The sequence below is a fragment of the Onychostoma macrolepis genome, chromosome 08, assembly GCF_012432095.1.
Source record: "Onychostoma macrolepis isolate SWU-2019 chromosome 08, ASM1243209v1, whole genome shotgun sequence".
Classification (NCBI taxonomy): domain Eukaryota; kingdom Metazoa; phylum Chordata; class Actinopteri; order Cypriniformes; family Cyprinidae; genus Onychostoma; species Onychostoma macrolepis.
This window is the reverse complement of record NC_081162.1, coordinates 20158762-20173250: the sequence shown is the minus strand read 5'-3', so window position 1 is coordinate 20173250 and position 14489 is coordinate 20158762. Positions and strand designations below refer to the sequence as shown.

General features: G+C 35.1%; 1 protein-coding gene across 6 annotated transcripts in view; it reads left to right on the top strand.

Annotated features, from left to right (window-relative positions):
- The window catches only part of LOC131546128 (cAMP-specific 3',5'-cyclic phosphodiesterase 4D-like), a 143816-nt gene that overhangs the window by 25257 nt on the left and 104070 nt on the right, over window positions 1-14489 (top strand). Inside the window, exons 1-2 of one of the 6 annotated variants that reach the window (XM_058785465.1) lie at window positions 3874-4606; window positions 5246-5326. The exons of 4 other annotated variants lie outside the window; for them this stretch is intronic. In XM_058785465.1, coding sequence (XP_058641448.1) covers window positions 4329-4606; window positions 5246-5326 — 359 coding nt within the window. In that variant the 5' untranslated portion in view covers window positions 3874-4328. Of the gene's footprint in view, window positions 1-3873; window positions 4607-5245; window positions 5327-14489 lie in introns of those variants that run through there. One more of the 6 variants, XM_058785466.1, reaches the window with a different exon arrangement.

Genomic DNA, 14489 nt, shown 5'->3' with positions numbered 1-14489 from the left:
GATGATTTTGTTTGTTTATCAAAACAGATTTGTAGAAATTTAGCATTACATCATTTGCTTACCAATGGATCCTCTGCAGTGAATGGGTGCCGTCAGAATGAGAGTCTAAACAGCTGATAAAAACATCACAATAATCGACATGACTCCAGTCAATCAACATTTTGTGAAGCTAAAAGCTGCATGTTTTTCTAAACAAGTTTTTAATTTCAAATCGTTGCTTCTTGCCTCTATCCATAAAATTGCTTTCTCCAGTGAAGACAAGAGGATAATCAATGGACTGGAGTTGTGTTGTTGTGTGTACTTTGTTTTTATCAGCTGTTTGAACTCTTATTCTAACGGCACCCATTCACTGCAGAGGATCCATTGTGGGTAAGTGATGTATGTAACCTGATTTCCTTGAGTCAGCAGCTCTCATTTTTCTTGAGAATGTGCACACCTCTTTATTTTGTCTATCTCAGCTAAATATGCATCTAGCTGCATTCTTTTCCATTATGCATTGTTCCATTGCTTTAGATTACAAAAATAAACTTGGATATAAACTTTTTATTGTAGGTCTTTGGGATTGGTACATGGCCTTGTAGTCTCATGACGTTTGATAAAACATGGTGGACCAGTTCAATGGTCCAAAGAATGATTACAGTCCAACCAAAGGCAACTCAATCATAGCTAGCAACTTTCTCATAATTAGCATCTACAGCAAAAGATGATTGACAGTCACGTCAACTAGAGACGGAGAATCTGCCAATCAAATGCTCAGTGATACGCAACATCAGTTCCCATCTACGGCACATAGACTTTATACGCATGAGGCTTGTTTTTCCCATCTGATTATGGTAAATCATTTTTTCAATACCCCAGGAGGCCTCAGTCTCCTACTGTGAGGACTGGAGATTTGATGTTAAGAACACTTTGCATTAAACATAAAAAAAATTGCAATAATACCTACACAAATGAAGCTTTTTCCATATATTTCAGAAACTGTTGCTGAAACTCACTAGTATGAACTATTGTTTTAATTGTGTTACACTGCCCAGTGTTCAGTTGCATCTTCTGCTCTGAATAAGCCTTGCATCTTGATTGTGTGTATGCATCATTTCCCTGTTTTATGCCAGGCTGTAATTCACAAGGTCATGCTCCCCTCTTTACAATTCAGTGAATATTCTAATATGCCGACTTCACTGGATAAATTGTCTCAATTCTTCTTCCCCCTGTTGGCTCTAATGGAAAGAGCGCTTTATCCGACACCTCTCTATTACACACACTTATCTTTGAATTGCCTTCCTGTCAATGCTGTGTCAGATGCAGGACAGTCATTGGAACAACGCTTTGGTTTTAGTGCCTGAACTGAGGGTTGACTCGCATTGTATTTGATTGAAAATCTATCTTAGATAAAAGAGAGAAGGGGCAAAGAACAGATTTGCTGTCAAAAGTAATTTCATGCTTATAACTTCAGGATTCTGTGTGCTTGTTTAGTGATTATCGTTCGCTCAGGTTGAACTGACACCTAAAAGATGCTGTCAGTACTGCTCGGCTCATGTGAGGAAACCTGTCAGGATGCTTGAAGTCACTGTACACAAACTGTACTAAATTGGAAAAATTCTAAAATATATTTATGTATAGGAAAACTAAATTAATTAAATAGGCTATATAATGAAAATTTAGACCCTTTTTCGCATTTCCGGGTTTCTCGGAAGCGGAAATGATCATAGTTGGGTAGACTTCTATAGCTGTGAACAAGAGACTACATCAAATAAATTTTTATTGCATTCCCATTTGCTCAAATAGCAAAAGAAAATCTCCACAATAGTATTTTCATAACTTTCAAAAAGATGAAAAAATAGAGAGATTGATAACTGCAGTCAGAAGAGAGAACAATGTGCAATTTACAGCAGTGTTCGAATTGTGTCAAAGCTCTTGGGGGGTCCCCCTAACCAGAACACCCCCTTCAAAAAATGAAAAATATAAAACCTTGTATAGCCTAAATATGATTCATATTTTTTGTCTTGTCCTCGTTATCGTTGAGAGAACCTAATTCTAAGATAAAAGCTTATTTTAAGATGATCAGTGAATTATGTGCAAACAATCACTAAGCAAAGCAGAATTAAATATCTATCTTAGGGGTGTGCAATATAGACAAAAAAAAAAAAAATCTTTTGGGTATATATAGATATAGATAGATAGATATTTTCTGGGATTTTATCGATAGCAGACGATATTTTACTGAGTGTACTGAGCTGCAAGACTGCAGTGGGCAGCTCACTCCTAAAGTTTTTGATATTCTTAAAAATAAAGCCTTTTTTTCCTAGAATATCATTATCATTAAAATCATTATCAACAAAATTCATCTTTGCAATGCAGAGAAAACACAGAATCTGCATCTGAAGTGGCATTCAGATGTATTTACACATTATTTACTGCAAAACATGAATGCATTTAACCTGCAGTTACAAATGCATAAATGTTTTGATATTTTAATCCTAAAACACTGAATACTGATATTTGAAATTATTTTAAAAATATATACTTTAAATGTGAAATTAAAACCGCCAATAGGTGGCAGTAAGTCATTGTTAAGTGATTACACTTAATTTCTAGCGATTATCGCCGATTTGATTGCACAGATAATATTTAAACTAAACTGAGCTAGACACTGACATCTCTGAATTCAATAATGAAATGCCTTTAACTGAAAATTGAAAATTGAGTGTTTAATCTTATTATACATTACTGACACTCTATCCTCTAATTTGATACTGTTAAGTGCTTTGACACAATCTGTATTGTTAAAAGCGCTATATAAATAAAGGTGACTTGACTTGACTTGACTTGACTTGATTCATTGCGATTGAACCGAATCATTTAATTGGTTGATTCATTCAGGAACAAGACACGGTCATGTTGCTCAGAAAGGCAAAACACTGCTGTGGCTGTGTTTAGAATATTTCGCCAATAAAAAAAACAGAGCAAAAATAGGCAATATGGTGTCTAAAACGTAAGCCTATTAATAACTTATTGTTTATTGAACTGTTGTATAAACTCAATATCACATTTGTGATTTTTGCGGGGGGAAAAATGGCACTCTTCGTGTGATATTGAATAACTAAATGAAACGCTTAAAAATTAATACGATGTAACATGAGCAGGTCTAAATTTAATACAGCCATCAAATCTTTTCATTTCATTTTCATTTTCACTAGTTCAATGTTTCAAGTATTATAGTTTTATTGAAAAACCAGGGGACCCCCCCGATTATATATTTTGGGTGTTATGGGGGGTCCCTTAATGCTTATGGGAGGTCCGGGACCCCCCCCCCCCCCCCCCCAGCCCCCACTTTACAGTCACTTCCAGAGCCTCTGTATTACAAACACCTTCACAGCAGTTAAATATTTAGTAATTTTTTAGTAATGTGATGCAGAGGTAATCTATACAAGTATAGCATTATAAATGTACATAATATATATATATTTTTATAAAAAAAAAAAATAAAAAAAAAAATATATATATAGTGTATGTATATATATATATATATATGTGTGTATGTGTGTATATATATATGTATGTATATATATATATATATATATATATGTGTATATATATATATGTATATATATGTGTGTATATGTGTGTATATATATATATGTATATATATGTATGTGTGTGTGTATATATGTATGTATAAAATATATAATATAAATAACATTTAAGTGTTTTTTTTCTTCTTCGTCATCTGACTGATTCGGCACAAACAAATAAGTTTTGTTTACTCAAAGTTGTTTCCCGCATTGTGCGAAGAGCATAGGCTCCTCCCCCTGGTCTGTCAGTCAACCTGTGCAGAATAAATATTGATCGCCTCCCAGCATCACTTCTGTGTGAAGTGGAGAGGAGAATGAGAGCGCTTGGATGTTTTTTTCCGTCCAGGCGAGGCGCGAGACAGGGATGCTGGATATTGTTGCATGGACCCCGAAGATTTGTTAGTTTATTTGGAAACCAATTTGACGGGACAAGCGTTTATTGTCCGAAGTTTTGTGTTATTATGGACATTACGATAGAAGCGAGCAATGATAGACGATGAACTGTTGGACAGAATGGGTCAATCCAGTATAGTAAACATCAAAATTGACTTTTCGGTTTATATGCATTTGCATATTTTATGTAGAATATTATTGCTTTCTTGGAAATAGCACTAATGGTGTACTTTACACTACGCTTTCTTATGGATGTTTTCCAAGTTTCGGACATTTCGCGCCAAAGCTAGTTGCAATAATTATCTCACAAAAATATAACGTTAGTGTTTTGACGAATTTTAGTTTGTCGATACAACTGCAAGAATGGACGCCGGAAGCGAGGTGTCAACTTTGGTTTCTCCCGGTACCGATGGAAATGCGCCAAAACATCTGTGGAGGCAACAAAGCCCGGTTCCTCTTCAGATCCAGAACTCTTTCGGCTCGCGCAAGAACTACCGGGTGAGACAGAGAGGCTTTTCCGACACGGAAAAGTACCTGAATCCCAGGACCATGGACCGGAGCTATGCCGTGGACACCGGTAACCGTCCCGGTTTGAAGAAGTCCAGAATGTCATGGCCATCATCCTTTCAAGGACTTAAACGGTGAGAATATGATTTTGGCCATCATGTCCAAGCAAACAAGGCGGTGTTTTTCTTTTAGGTAAAAGTAAATACTTTGTATATAAGTACATTAAACGGGTTTTATGTAGTATAATACTATTTAACTTTTAATTTAACTTAGTTTGCACATATTTACATTTTTAAAGGCATATAGCCTAGTAATTGATACATTAATAGATCATAATATATTACAATGTGGAATTTATTAGGCTATTTGCATTATATATAAAGGAGCATGTACATATTTTTGTTAGATTAAGAATAAAAATTAATAATTTTGGTTAATTTTTTTTTGTAGCAGAGAAAGATTGCAAGTTTAAAATGTGTATACATGCCAAGTCAATTTTGCCAGCTTTTATCGGTACATAACATTTTGATTTAATTGGGTCTTAATGTTTAAAAAAAGAATATAAATATAAATGTTTGAAAATTTTAAATTGTTAGTTTTGCAAACTAGTACAAGAAAAACCATAAATAGGATGCCATCTGGAGACAAATCACAGAAGTCATGCAAGTACAAGGTATGTTTTTCACGCTGTGCAATGCATTGAGTGAAAGAGAAAACTCATCCACATACTCCTCTGTTTGGCTGTGATTTTGTTTCATCTTTTTTGTTTTCAGTCTGGACAGGAAAGTGTTTGGTGCCAGACTCTTCCAGGTTAGGACACAGATGGATTGCAAAATGGACAGACACAGATATGGGTCAGAATAATATATAAATAGGTTTAAGTGGCCTGTAGTTAAAGTGCAAACTGGTTATCAAATAGCCAAGCAAAAAGGTAATCCTAATCAATATTTTTAATTAGCCAAGAGCAAGAGGCATGGCTTCTCCTGATGAGTTCGTGCATAAGTACTTTTCACGTTTGTTGCCCTCTGGAGAGCCCTCTGGAGAACTGCTGTCCTTCACGGCTCCCCCTTCATTCACCAAATGAGAAATAAGACTGTTTACACCCATCACGGACTAATTCATTGCAAGCTGAACACCAGACATTCATATTCAGTCCCTGATGGTCCAGTACTTGGCAAGAGGAGACCAACAGTTCAAATGTTCCCTGAAGAAAAGTGAGTGTTTATCAGAGAGCCTTAGTTACAGGCAGAAATATGCAGATACCCTTGAATCAAGCTAATAATAGACCATTAGTCACAGATTTGATACCTTTCGGTCAGAGCAATGATACCTCCTATATATTGCCCTCACATTGGCACTAAATGGTAAACGTAATGGCATGTCACATCTTTCACCTTGACAGACGATAGAGATTTTATTGTTTTCTGTCCTCCTTCCTTTCTAAACCTCATAAAACAATGTATGCAAAAACAAATACATTTTTGTGTCTTAAAACTAAGCACCTCTGATTTATGACGTCAGTGTTCAGTATAAACAAGAATGGAAGAAAAACAAGTCCTACTTTCTATCATTATGCCGATAATTGCTTCTATAGTCCATTTAAATCCATTTTCTCATTACTGGAGATGGATTTCCTATGAGACTCGCAGAGGGGGTGAAATTCAACCCCACACATTTAGACCACGACCAGACTGTATGACTCACTTTTGTGAATGTTATCACAATTTTAATATCCAGGGCCTCTGCACCCCTTCGTTGCGAGTTCGAGTTTTCCTTGCTGAGCAAATTGGTCTCAGTGTTTGTGGAAAGATGTTCAGTGTCTTTAAGCTAATGTTTTTCGTGCTTTCAGGAAAAGCACAGGTTATATATGTTTTTAGCCGCATGGATAAAAATAGCAACATGGTCTGCTTGACTAGGATTTTAGACTAAAACTTTCATTGCAGTTATCTTTTTATTTATAAAATGCTTTTTAATGACATTGATCTGTTTTGTAATGCCATTTTTATGCTGAATAATGTAGTATGCTGTAAAATGGATTGTAAAACAGTGCTGTGGTTATTTTGACTTTTTTACTGTGTTAGAAGCACTTTTTGTAAATTATAACAGCCTTTCTGTTCATTGCCTTCTTTGTGCATTGTACCGAGGAACTAGAATAAAAGTATCCAATATCTGTGCACCGTGCACACGTCTGTCTTGATCCCAAGAGCTCATTGTCGCACTGGTCCCTGGAAACACCTGAGATGTGAGCGTGTTTGCTGCGCAGCTGTGTGTGAGTGCTGATACATTAGACCCTTCGGTTAGAAGATTTCATCCTGATGGATGGCCTTATTAACAGAGAGCAGCGAGATCAGTAAGTCGTGACGCATAAGATCTTGTCTGATTAGCTAACGATTGGGGACTGGAAAGATGGTATCATCATGGTGAGATGAACCCCTATGCACTGCAGTGATGTGTTTCAGGTGTTAGTTTTTTTTTTTTTTTTTTTAAATTGGCATGTTAATTTGAAGGTTTTTTTAATCCTGTCTTTCATTGACATCTTTATAGTGCAGATATTCTGCCTGTCAGGCAGCATGGATTTGCTTTCTAAAGTAGTCTCAATTGTACTACTGTTTGTACACAAACATGCACACGCTGACAGCCAAATCCCTCAGAGACCTGATATGCATCTTGGTGCAGAACTGCTTCTAGACACAGACAAAGCTTTCTCGTTGTCCTGGCACATGGTTGCTTTAAATCCAGAGTGCTCCTGGTGTGCATGGAGAACTCCATTGTAGAAACCGAGTAGTCAAACTGATTTGCAATAACATTTAATATTGATATAAATATATGTATATGAATTTGCTGGTGATTTATAAAATTAAGCAACATCCTGAACATTGTAATTATTTTAGTGCTCGTTTTTTGGCTATAATTAGACTAATTTGTGTGATTGTGGTGCTAGCAACAGGATGTTTGATTTCCTGTGAATGTCAATGGAAAGTCTGTCAAACGTGTAAATGAAAATGTTGTTTTGCGAATAGTGTGAGAGTGTTAAGACAGGTGGCAATCTTTTTAAACTTCAGTAGCAAAAACAGAATTAGTAAGTTTTATTCATTCCATCAGACTGTGTTAAAGTTATATGAATAAAGTGATAGTTAGACTGATTGAAAATTGACCTTTTATACATTTATATAATGTTATATAAACCACTGTTTAAAAGTTTTGGATTTCTTTATAACTGTTTTTGAAAAAGGTCTTTTGTGCTGCATTGTTTTGATCAAAAGTACAGTAGAAACTAACTATTGTGAAATATTAAAATTTAAAATAACAGTTTTCTATTTTAGAATATTTTAAAATCTAATTTATTCTTATGATGTCAAAGTTTAATTATCTGTCTTCAGTGTCACATAATCCTTCAGAAATCATTCTAATTATCTGATTATCTAATGATTTGGGGCTCAAGAAGCATTTCTTATTATTAATGTTGAAAATAGTTGTCCTGCTTAATGTTTTTGTGAAAAGGGTGGTCTTTGTTTTGATTACTAGACAATTCAGATTTGTAGCATCATCAGCCCTTGGAGTATGTGAATTGCCATCAATGCAAATCAATACCTTTACATTTGTATTCTCTGCAAGTCTAAGTCCTGTGATACACTTCAGATTTGATTGCTGCGATAACTGATGCCTGGCCGCCGAGGCTTTCACCTGTGATGAAGAGTGCTGTCACTGGTAGAGCATTCATTCTATCTATAAACACAGGGATAGAGTGTCTCCCATGAGTGGTTTGATTTATGTGCGGCAAGAATTCAGGTGGATCGGTGTTCACATTGAATTCAGATAAGAATCAAACTGTGGTGCTGTGTGCTTAACGTGAACAATTTGTAAATTCATAGTAAAGAAAAAGGACAGGTACTTCTAGGGTTCCAGTAATGGGAATATCAGTGAATTTTTGGTGAATCTGTCATTTCCATTGGTTTCAATTCACAGCTGAGGCTTCTCAGTGCAGAACTGCTGTCACTTTTACCTATGTACTTTTAAATGATTCCGCACAAGAATCAGTAACACATTTTATAAATTGGCACTGTTAAAAAAAAAAAAAAACCTGACCCACTTCTCCCAAGTAAAGGACAGAATTCACTCCCGTGGTCGGCAGAAACAAACATGACATTATTAGTCATAAAAACAGGCTTCAGGGGGTCTGTGGCACTGAAAAGAAATTTATGTCAGAAATGAAGAGGACTGAGGCACTCAGGGGAACCAATGTTGCTCTAGTTTTTATGTATGCTGGTCACCCCTCCCTGTTTTCTCAATTTTATGGAAAACTTTTCAGACATGTCTTTCTTTACAAATGTTTCTTTTGGGCCCAAGTACACACATTAATTCTCCTGATTCTCTGGTGGGCGGTGTGACCAAAATCTTCCATGATGTAATGCTATTTTATTGTTTAATAATATTATGCTGTTATCTTTCTGTTTATCAAAGAATCCTTAACTAAAGTGTATCACAGTTTCTACAAAAAATAAGCAGCAAAACTGTTTTTAGCATTGATAATAAGAAATGTTTTTTGAGCAGCCAATAAGCATATTGGAATGATTTCTGAAGGATCGTGTCCCTAGTAAAGAAGTAATACATTTAAAATTTATTTCATATACTAAGTTCAAATTTATTAACATACTGACTAATCGCTTGAGAGACTTATATAAACATTACAATTAAACTTTTATTTAGAGTACTACTTGTGCAATGTGCACATTGCACATTTCTTAATATTAAGCCTAAAATATGTTTTAATGTCACTATTGATGAGGATTATATGATCCTTTTTAAATGCAAGATATTAAAGTGTACCTGAAGTATACTTGCAGTAGTTCGACTTTATCACAATCAAATATACTTCAGTATATCTTTAGGTGGACTTCAGCACTACTTCCACACAGTTAAAGTGCATTAAGTACAAAATTAGTTGTTCCAATCTAGCAGATTTTAAGTAGGCCTATAGCAGTTTAGTATAGGCTACCTAAAGTACAATTGCAGGGTATTTTTATTAAGTAGATAAATATGTAAGTATTTGTTGTAGGGATGCATCAATCTGATACTCAGGATCGGTATCGGCTCCGATACTGGCATTTTCTGCCAGATCAGGTATCGGTCAGACTAGGGATGCAGCGATTAACCGGTTTTACGATTAACCGCGCTTTAAAACATCACGGTTAATTAATCGTAAAGGCTCCGCTACACAGAGTGTTTCTGTTGCACGGAATGGAACTGTTGAAACAAGAGCAAAACGAAAATAAAGTTACACTAGCGGTGCACCAGCTTAAAATGCCATGCTTATCAGAGACACAGAGGCTACTAGATTAACTATGATAGAGGAACCAAACAGTGATCCTTTATTTCCACGACGTGAAGGCAAGGACCACCTGACGCGAAGTTCGTTAGCTCGAACATTCTGCCCGCTTCAGAGATGAAATAGTGCGGTGAGAGAGAGAGTGCGTGTGTGAATTAGCCTACCTGCATCTGCGCGTCACTACAAACAATGAAGATTTGAGTTTAGTTATTTAAACAGTCATTTTACCCCCTCTTTGCTGATTAATATAATGTAGCGATCCAGTATCTAAGCTATTTTATTAATGAAAGTCGCTGGGCAGCGTTGACGACACGTTTCTGTCCTCCTAAATGTTTGTGTGGGCAGCTCGATCTCACAAACCAAAATAATAGACATGATTTTTTTCAGGCCATATGTAAAATCAGATGAATAAAGATTATTAAAATGAATAAGTATGGATGACAGTTGATTACAATAATAGTTTAGTTTAATCCCCTCATTAGTAACAGTGTCCTCTGTGGGATAAATAAAGTTAATATTAGTCTTATATTAATAATACTTAATTAATATTGTGATTTATCATCCCTGTTATAATATTATTCATAAGTCAATTTATTTTTCACCATCTTTCCAAGTTCTGTACCTCAGGTCCAAAAGAAATGTGGAAAGAATGAAATGAAAACACCAAATACATTTGTTAATTTCAAAAGGGAAATACTGACATGGATGTTTACAGAGCAGAGGTCACCTTTTTTAATTCCAATAGGAGAGATGGCCTTTTTCTTTAGTGTTGTTATTTTGTGCTGTATTATTGGTCACTGTGTTATTTCTGTTTCAAAAGGCAGCAATAAATAACACTTTAATATCTAAAGAGTGTTTATGTGATTTTATGTTGTGAAATGAATAAATGCATACTAATCGTAATAATCGTGAAACCGTGATTATTCCTCAGACTATAATCGTACCAACAAAATCTACAATCGTTGCATCCCTAAGTCAGACAAGACCAATCCAAATCCGATATTGTGTGTATACTATTCTCTGTAAGCTCCACAAAAGCACAAAAGAATTATAAAGCACTATAAAGTCAAAGTCCAAATGTCCTTAAGCTGTTCCATAGTTTAAAGTGAGGTAGAGATAAATATTTAATTCAAGTTGACAAACTCTTCTCCCAACTGCGGCTGTCTGTCATCCTCCATTCAGCATTCAAACTGTGCGTCACGTTCGGTTACGACAGTCAAGACGATAAAACTCTCTCCAAGAGGGTACATTAACTGACATTTAAAACTGTTAAAAGAAAAGGCTCAAATTATCGCACAGATTCAATAGACTACGCATCAATATCTCTTTCATTTGTGTTTTGGACTTCTCTATGCGGAGCGCTGCGTACTGTGACTGTGCTGCTTTGAGCATATCATTCTGTGCACGGGATGCACTTTGTGCCACTCTGCATTGGAGCCTTTCGTTTTATAATACTATTATGCAATGAAAGATCATTTATAGTGTTTCTTGTTTGGTCCTATGCTATACATTTAAAAGAAATGTCTTTTTAATTTTTTTTGTATACGTTTATAAATGAATACATTTACTTGCTTTCATTAATGTATTTTACAACAGTACAAAGAGCAATGTGTAATATTTTGCCAGATTTCGTCCTACACTTATTCACTTTTATTTGTTCCCCACTAAATAATGTTATTTGACTAAATGTTTAGATTTTATAAAATTGTGTGCTCTGCTTAATTATCCGCTAACTTTGTTTATAATAATAGTATTTATGTCGTAGATGTCATTCTACATTAGATTTTTTTTTATTAAAAAAAAAAAAGCGCTCTGATTGGAATCGGCCGATACTCAGGATTTTCTGTATCGGATCGGACCAGTTCTGAAAAAATGGTATCGTTGCATCCCTAATTTGTAGTATACTTGGCATGAAATAAATGTATTTCAAATACGTTTTAGTTAATTTTTCACTAGGGTTAGCAGAAGACTGGAGTAATGGCTGCTGAAAATTCAACTTTCATTCACAGGAATAAATTACATTTGAAAATATGAAAATAGAAAACAGTTATTTTAAATTGTAATATTTTACAATACTGCCGTTTTCACTAGATTTTTCATCAAAATGTTGAACGTCTTTAAAAAAAAAATGAGATAGATAGAAAGAAAGAACTTTTATTTTATAACGTTTATATCCGTTTAAGTCTGATTTTAGTATACAGTTTTACCAGTATAGCTGGATCACATTTCTACACTCTCAGAAATAAAGGTACAAAAGCTGTCACTGGGGCGGTACCTTTTCAAAAGGTACGCTTTTGTACCCATTAAGTTAAAATATGTACACTTTAAGTACTAATATGCATCTTTAAGGTACCAAAATGGACCTTTTAGGTACAAACATGTACCTTTTGAAAAGGTACCGCCCCAGTGACAGCTTTTATACCTTTATTTCTGAGAGTGCACCATATATACTACCATACAACTCTCAGGAATAAATGTTTCTTAATCAAACCGCTGTTCTCTTCTGTTTTGATCCAAATGCATGCAATCATGTCCTTTGTCCCTCCAAGGTTTTGAGTTGGTGTTACACGACACCCCTGGAGGATTAGGTCCGGTCTCTTAAGCTGGCTGTTCTGATCCCAGGGGTTAGACTACCTGCAGCCAGTGTTTATGACTCATGCTCGGCTTACTATGCCGCTTTCCCTGGCAACAATAGAGAACATGCATCATCTGGGCTCAGGACTGGGTGGTGCAGTGACTGAAATGCAATATATTTGAGATCTGTATGCTTATTATTTGTTTGCGTATGCTTCATGCAGTTTATAAAGGAATGGAAAGCTCTTGCATGAATGATCTAAGAAACCCACACACCTAATATAGGAGGCTCAAGGACGGGTTTGAGAGGTAAAGATGAAACGTACTGGAGATAATGAGATCACTAAATCTGAATCACTTGCTGATGTGTTTTATTATTTGCAAATTAATATTCATTTGGAGACAAAGCAAAGAAAGCTTGGTGATGTAGGTCAAGAGACCTCGGAGTCCGAACAAAGAATGTGTGATCTTTTTTTTTTGACTGCAAACACATGCATTTGTGCTTTGCAGTACAACAGAATGAGATCTTTTGCTTTCGATCAAGGTAATGTTGTGTGGGATTACTTGGGGGACTCCTCGAGAGAGGCTGCTTTCTGATTGGTCGCTTGGCTGCATGTGCCGTTCTCCTCAGAGGTCACCCTGGCATAAAGCATAATGGAAGGTCACTGGGAGATGTGAGCTAGACAAAGACTTCAGCAATTACAATATTGAATGTGTTTTAGAAAATAAGACAGTTACGCTTACATATTTGTTTGACTCTAAAAGACTTGTTCAATTTAATGGATTTTCCCATTGTGGTAGTCATGCATTTTATCTAACAACCTGCAGTGATCAAATCTTGTCTGCTGTTATATCTGTGAATGCAGTCAGTATATCAAATAAGAATAGTTCTGTAAGAAACTAGAACCGTGTATCACATATTAACCCCCTTTTGTTTAATAATAAAATGGATGTAAAAGATGTTTAACCTTAACATTTGAAAGCTTAACAGTCTCAAAAACGCCCATTTTGTCGCAAAGAGATTTGCTTAAAAAGCATTGGGATCTCAAGGTCTGAGAACGCACTGAAAAACAGGATTCAAAATCTAATTTAACCATTTAAATCGATGGAAAGATTTTTTCACATTTTCCGAAATACTAAGACATTATGATGTAAATAGAAATATCTCTAGGTCACTAATCAAATAATTACATTTATAACATTAATCAACTGCTTTGTACAGATGGTCAGATGTTTTTCTATTGAAGCACATGATAATTTTTGGAACATTCTTTAAAAATCCTGGATAGCATTAACATAAGGTTACATGCGAACATGTTCATGCAGCTTGTGATATTAAAGTAAAAAGAGAATTTAGACATCAACTTTTCATTCAAATTGTAAAGCTGATAATACAATACTGACTTTAAAAGATAAAACCATTTTCAATAGTTTTTACATTCATACCCCACTGTACTCCTTTGCTATACATTCATACAGTAACAGTTTTAGTCTCCTATTTAAAACCATCTGTACCTGTACGTAGACCTGAAGCCCTCAAGACATTTGACAACATAATAACTTTGTTTTCCTCATTTAATGAAGCCAGGTGGGTATATGGTCCTCTAGGAACAAGTCAAAGAGCATTTAAATGTGATGCTACCTCTGTTCTAAAGTATTGGTAAAATAATTTCAGAAGGTATAGATTAAGTGTAGTTAATTATGGTGAATACAATGAATATGGATTGAAAACTATAGTTGATTGTCACTTTCTTTATTTACCTCATAGGAGTACTTACGCTAGGGCTGGGCGATATGAGCAAAAATTCATATCTCGTTTTTTTTTTTTTGGCTGATGTGCGATATACGGTATATATCTCTGTATTTTGTATTTTGATTAAACAAATAAAGTGAATGTAAGCATGAAGGCATATATTATGTGCAAAAAGGGTTAAAATCACATTACATTCTAACATTGTAACATTGCAATCTAAAAACAAAAATAATGCTTTTAAAGCAGAAGTTAAATTTACTAAACTAAAATTGAAAATAATAAAGCACAGACTAATTGAGTAAAAAGGCTATTTTGATGGCCCCATTACACTACAGTTAGTGCTATCATACAAATACACTTACTA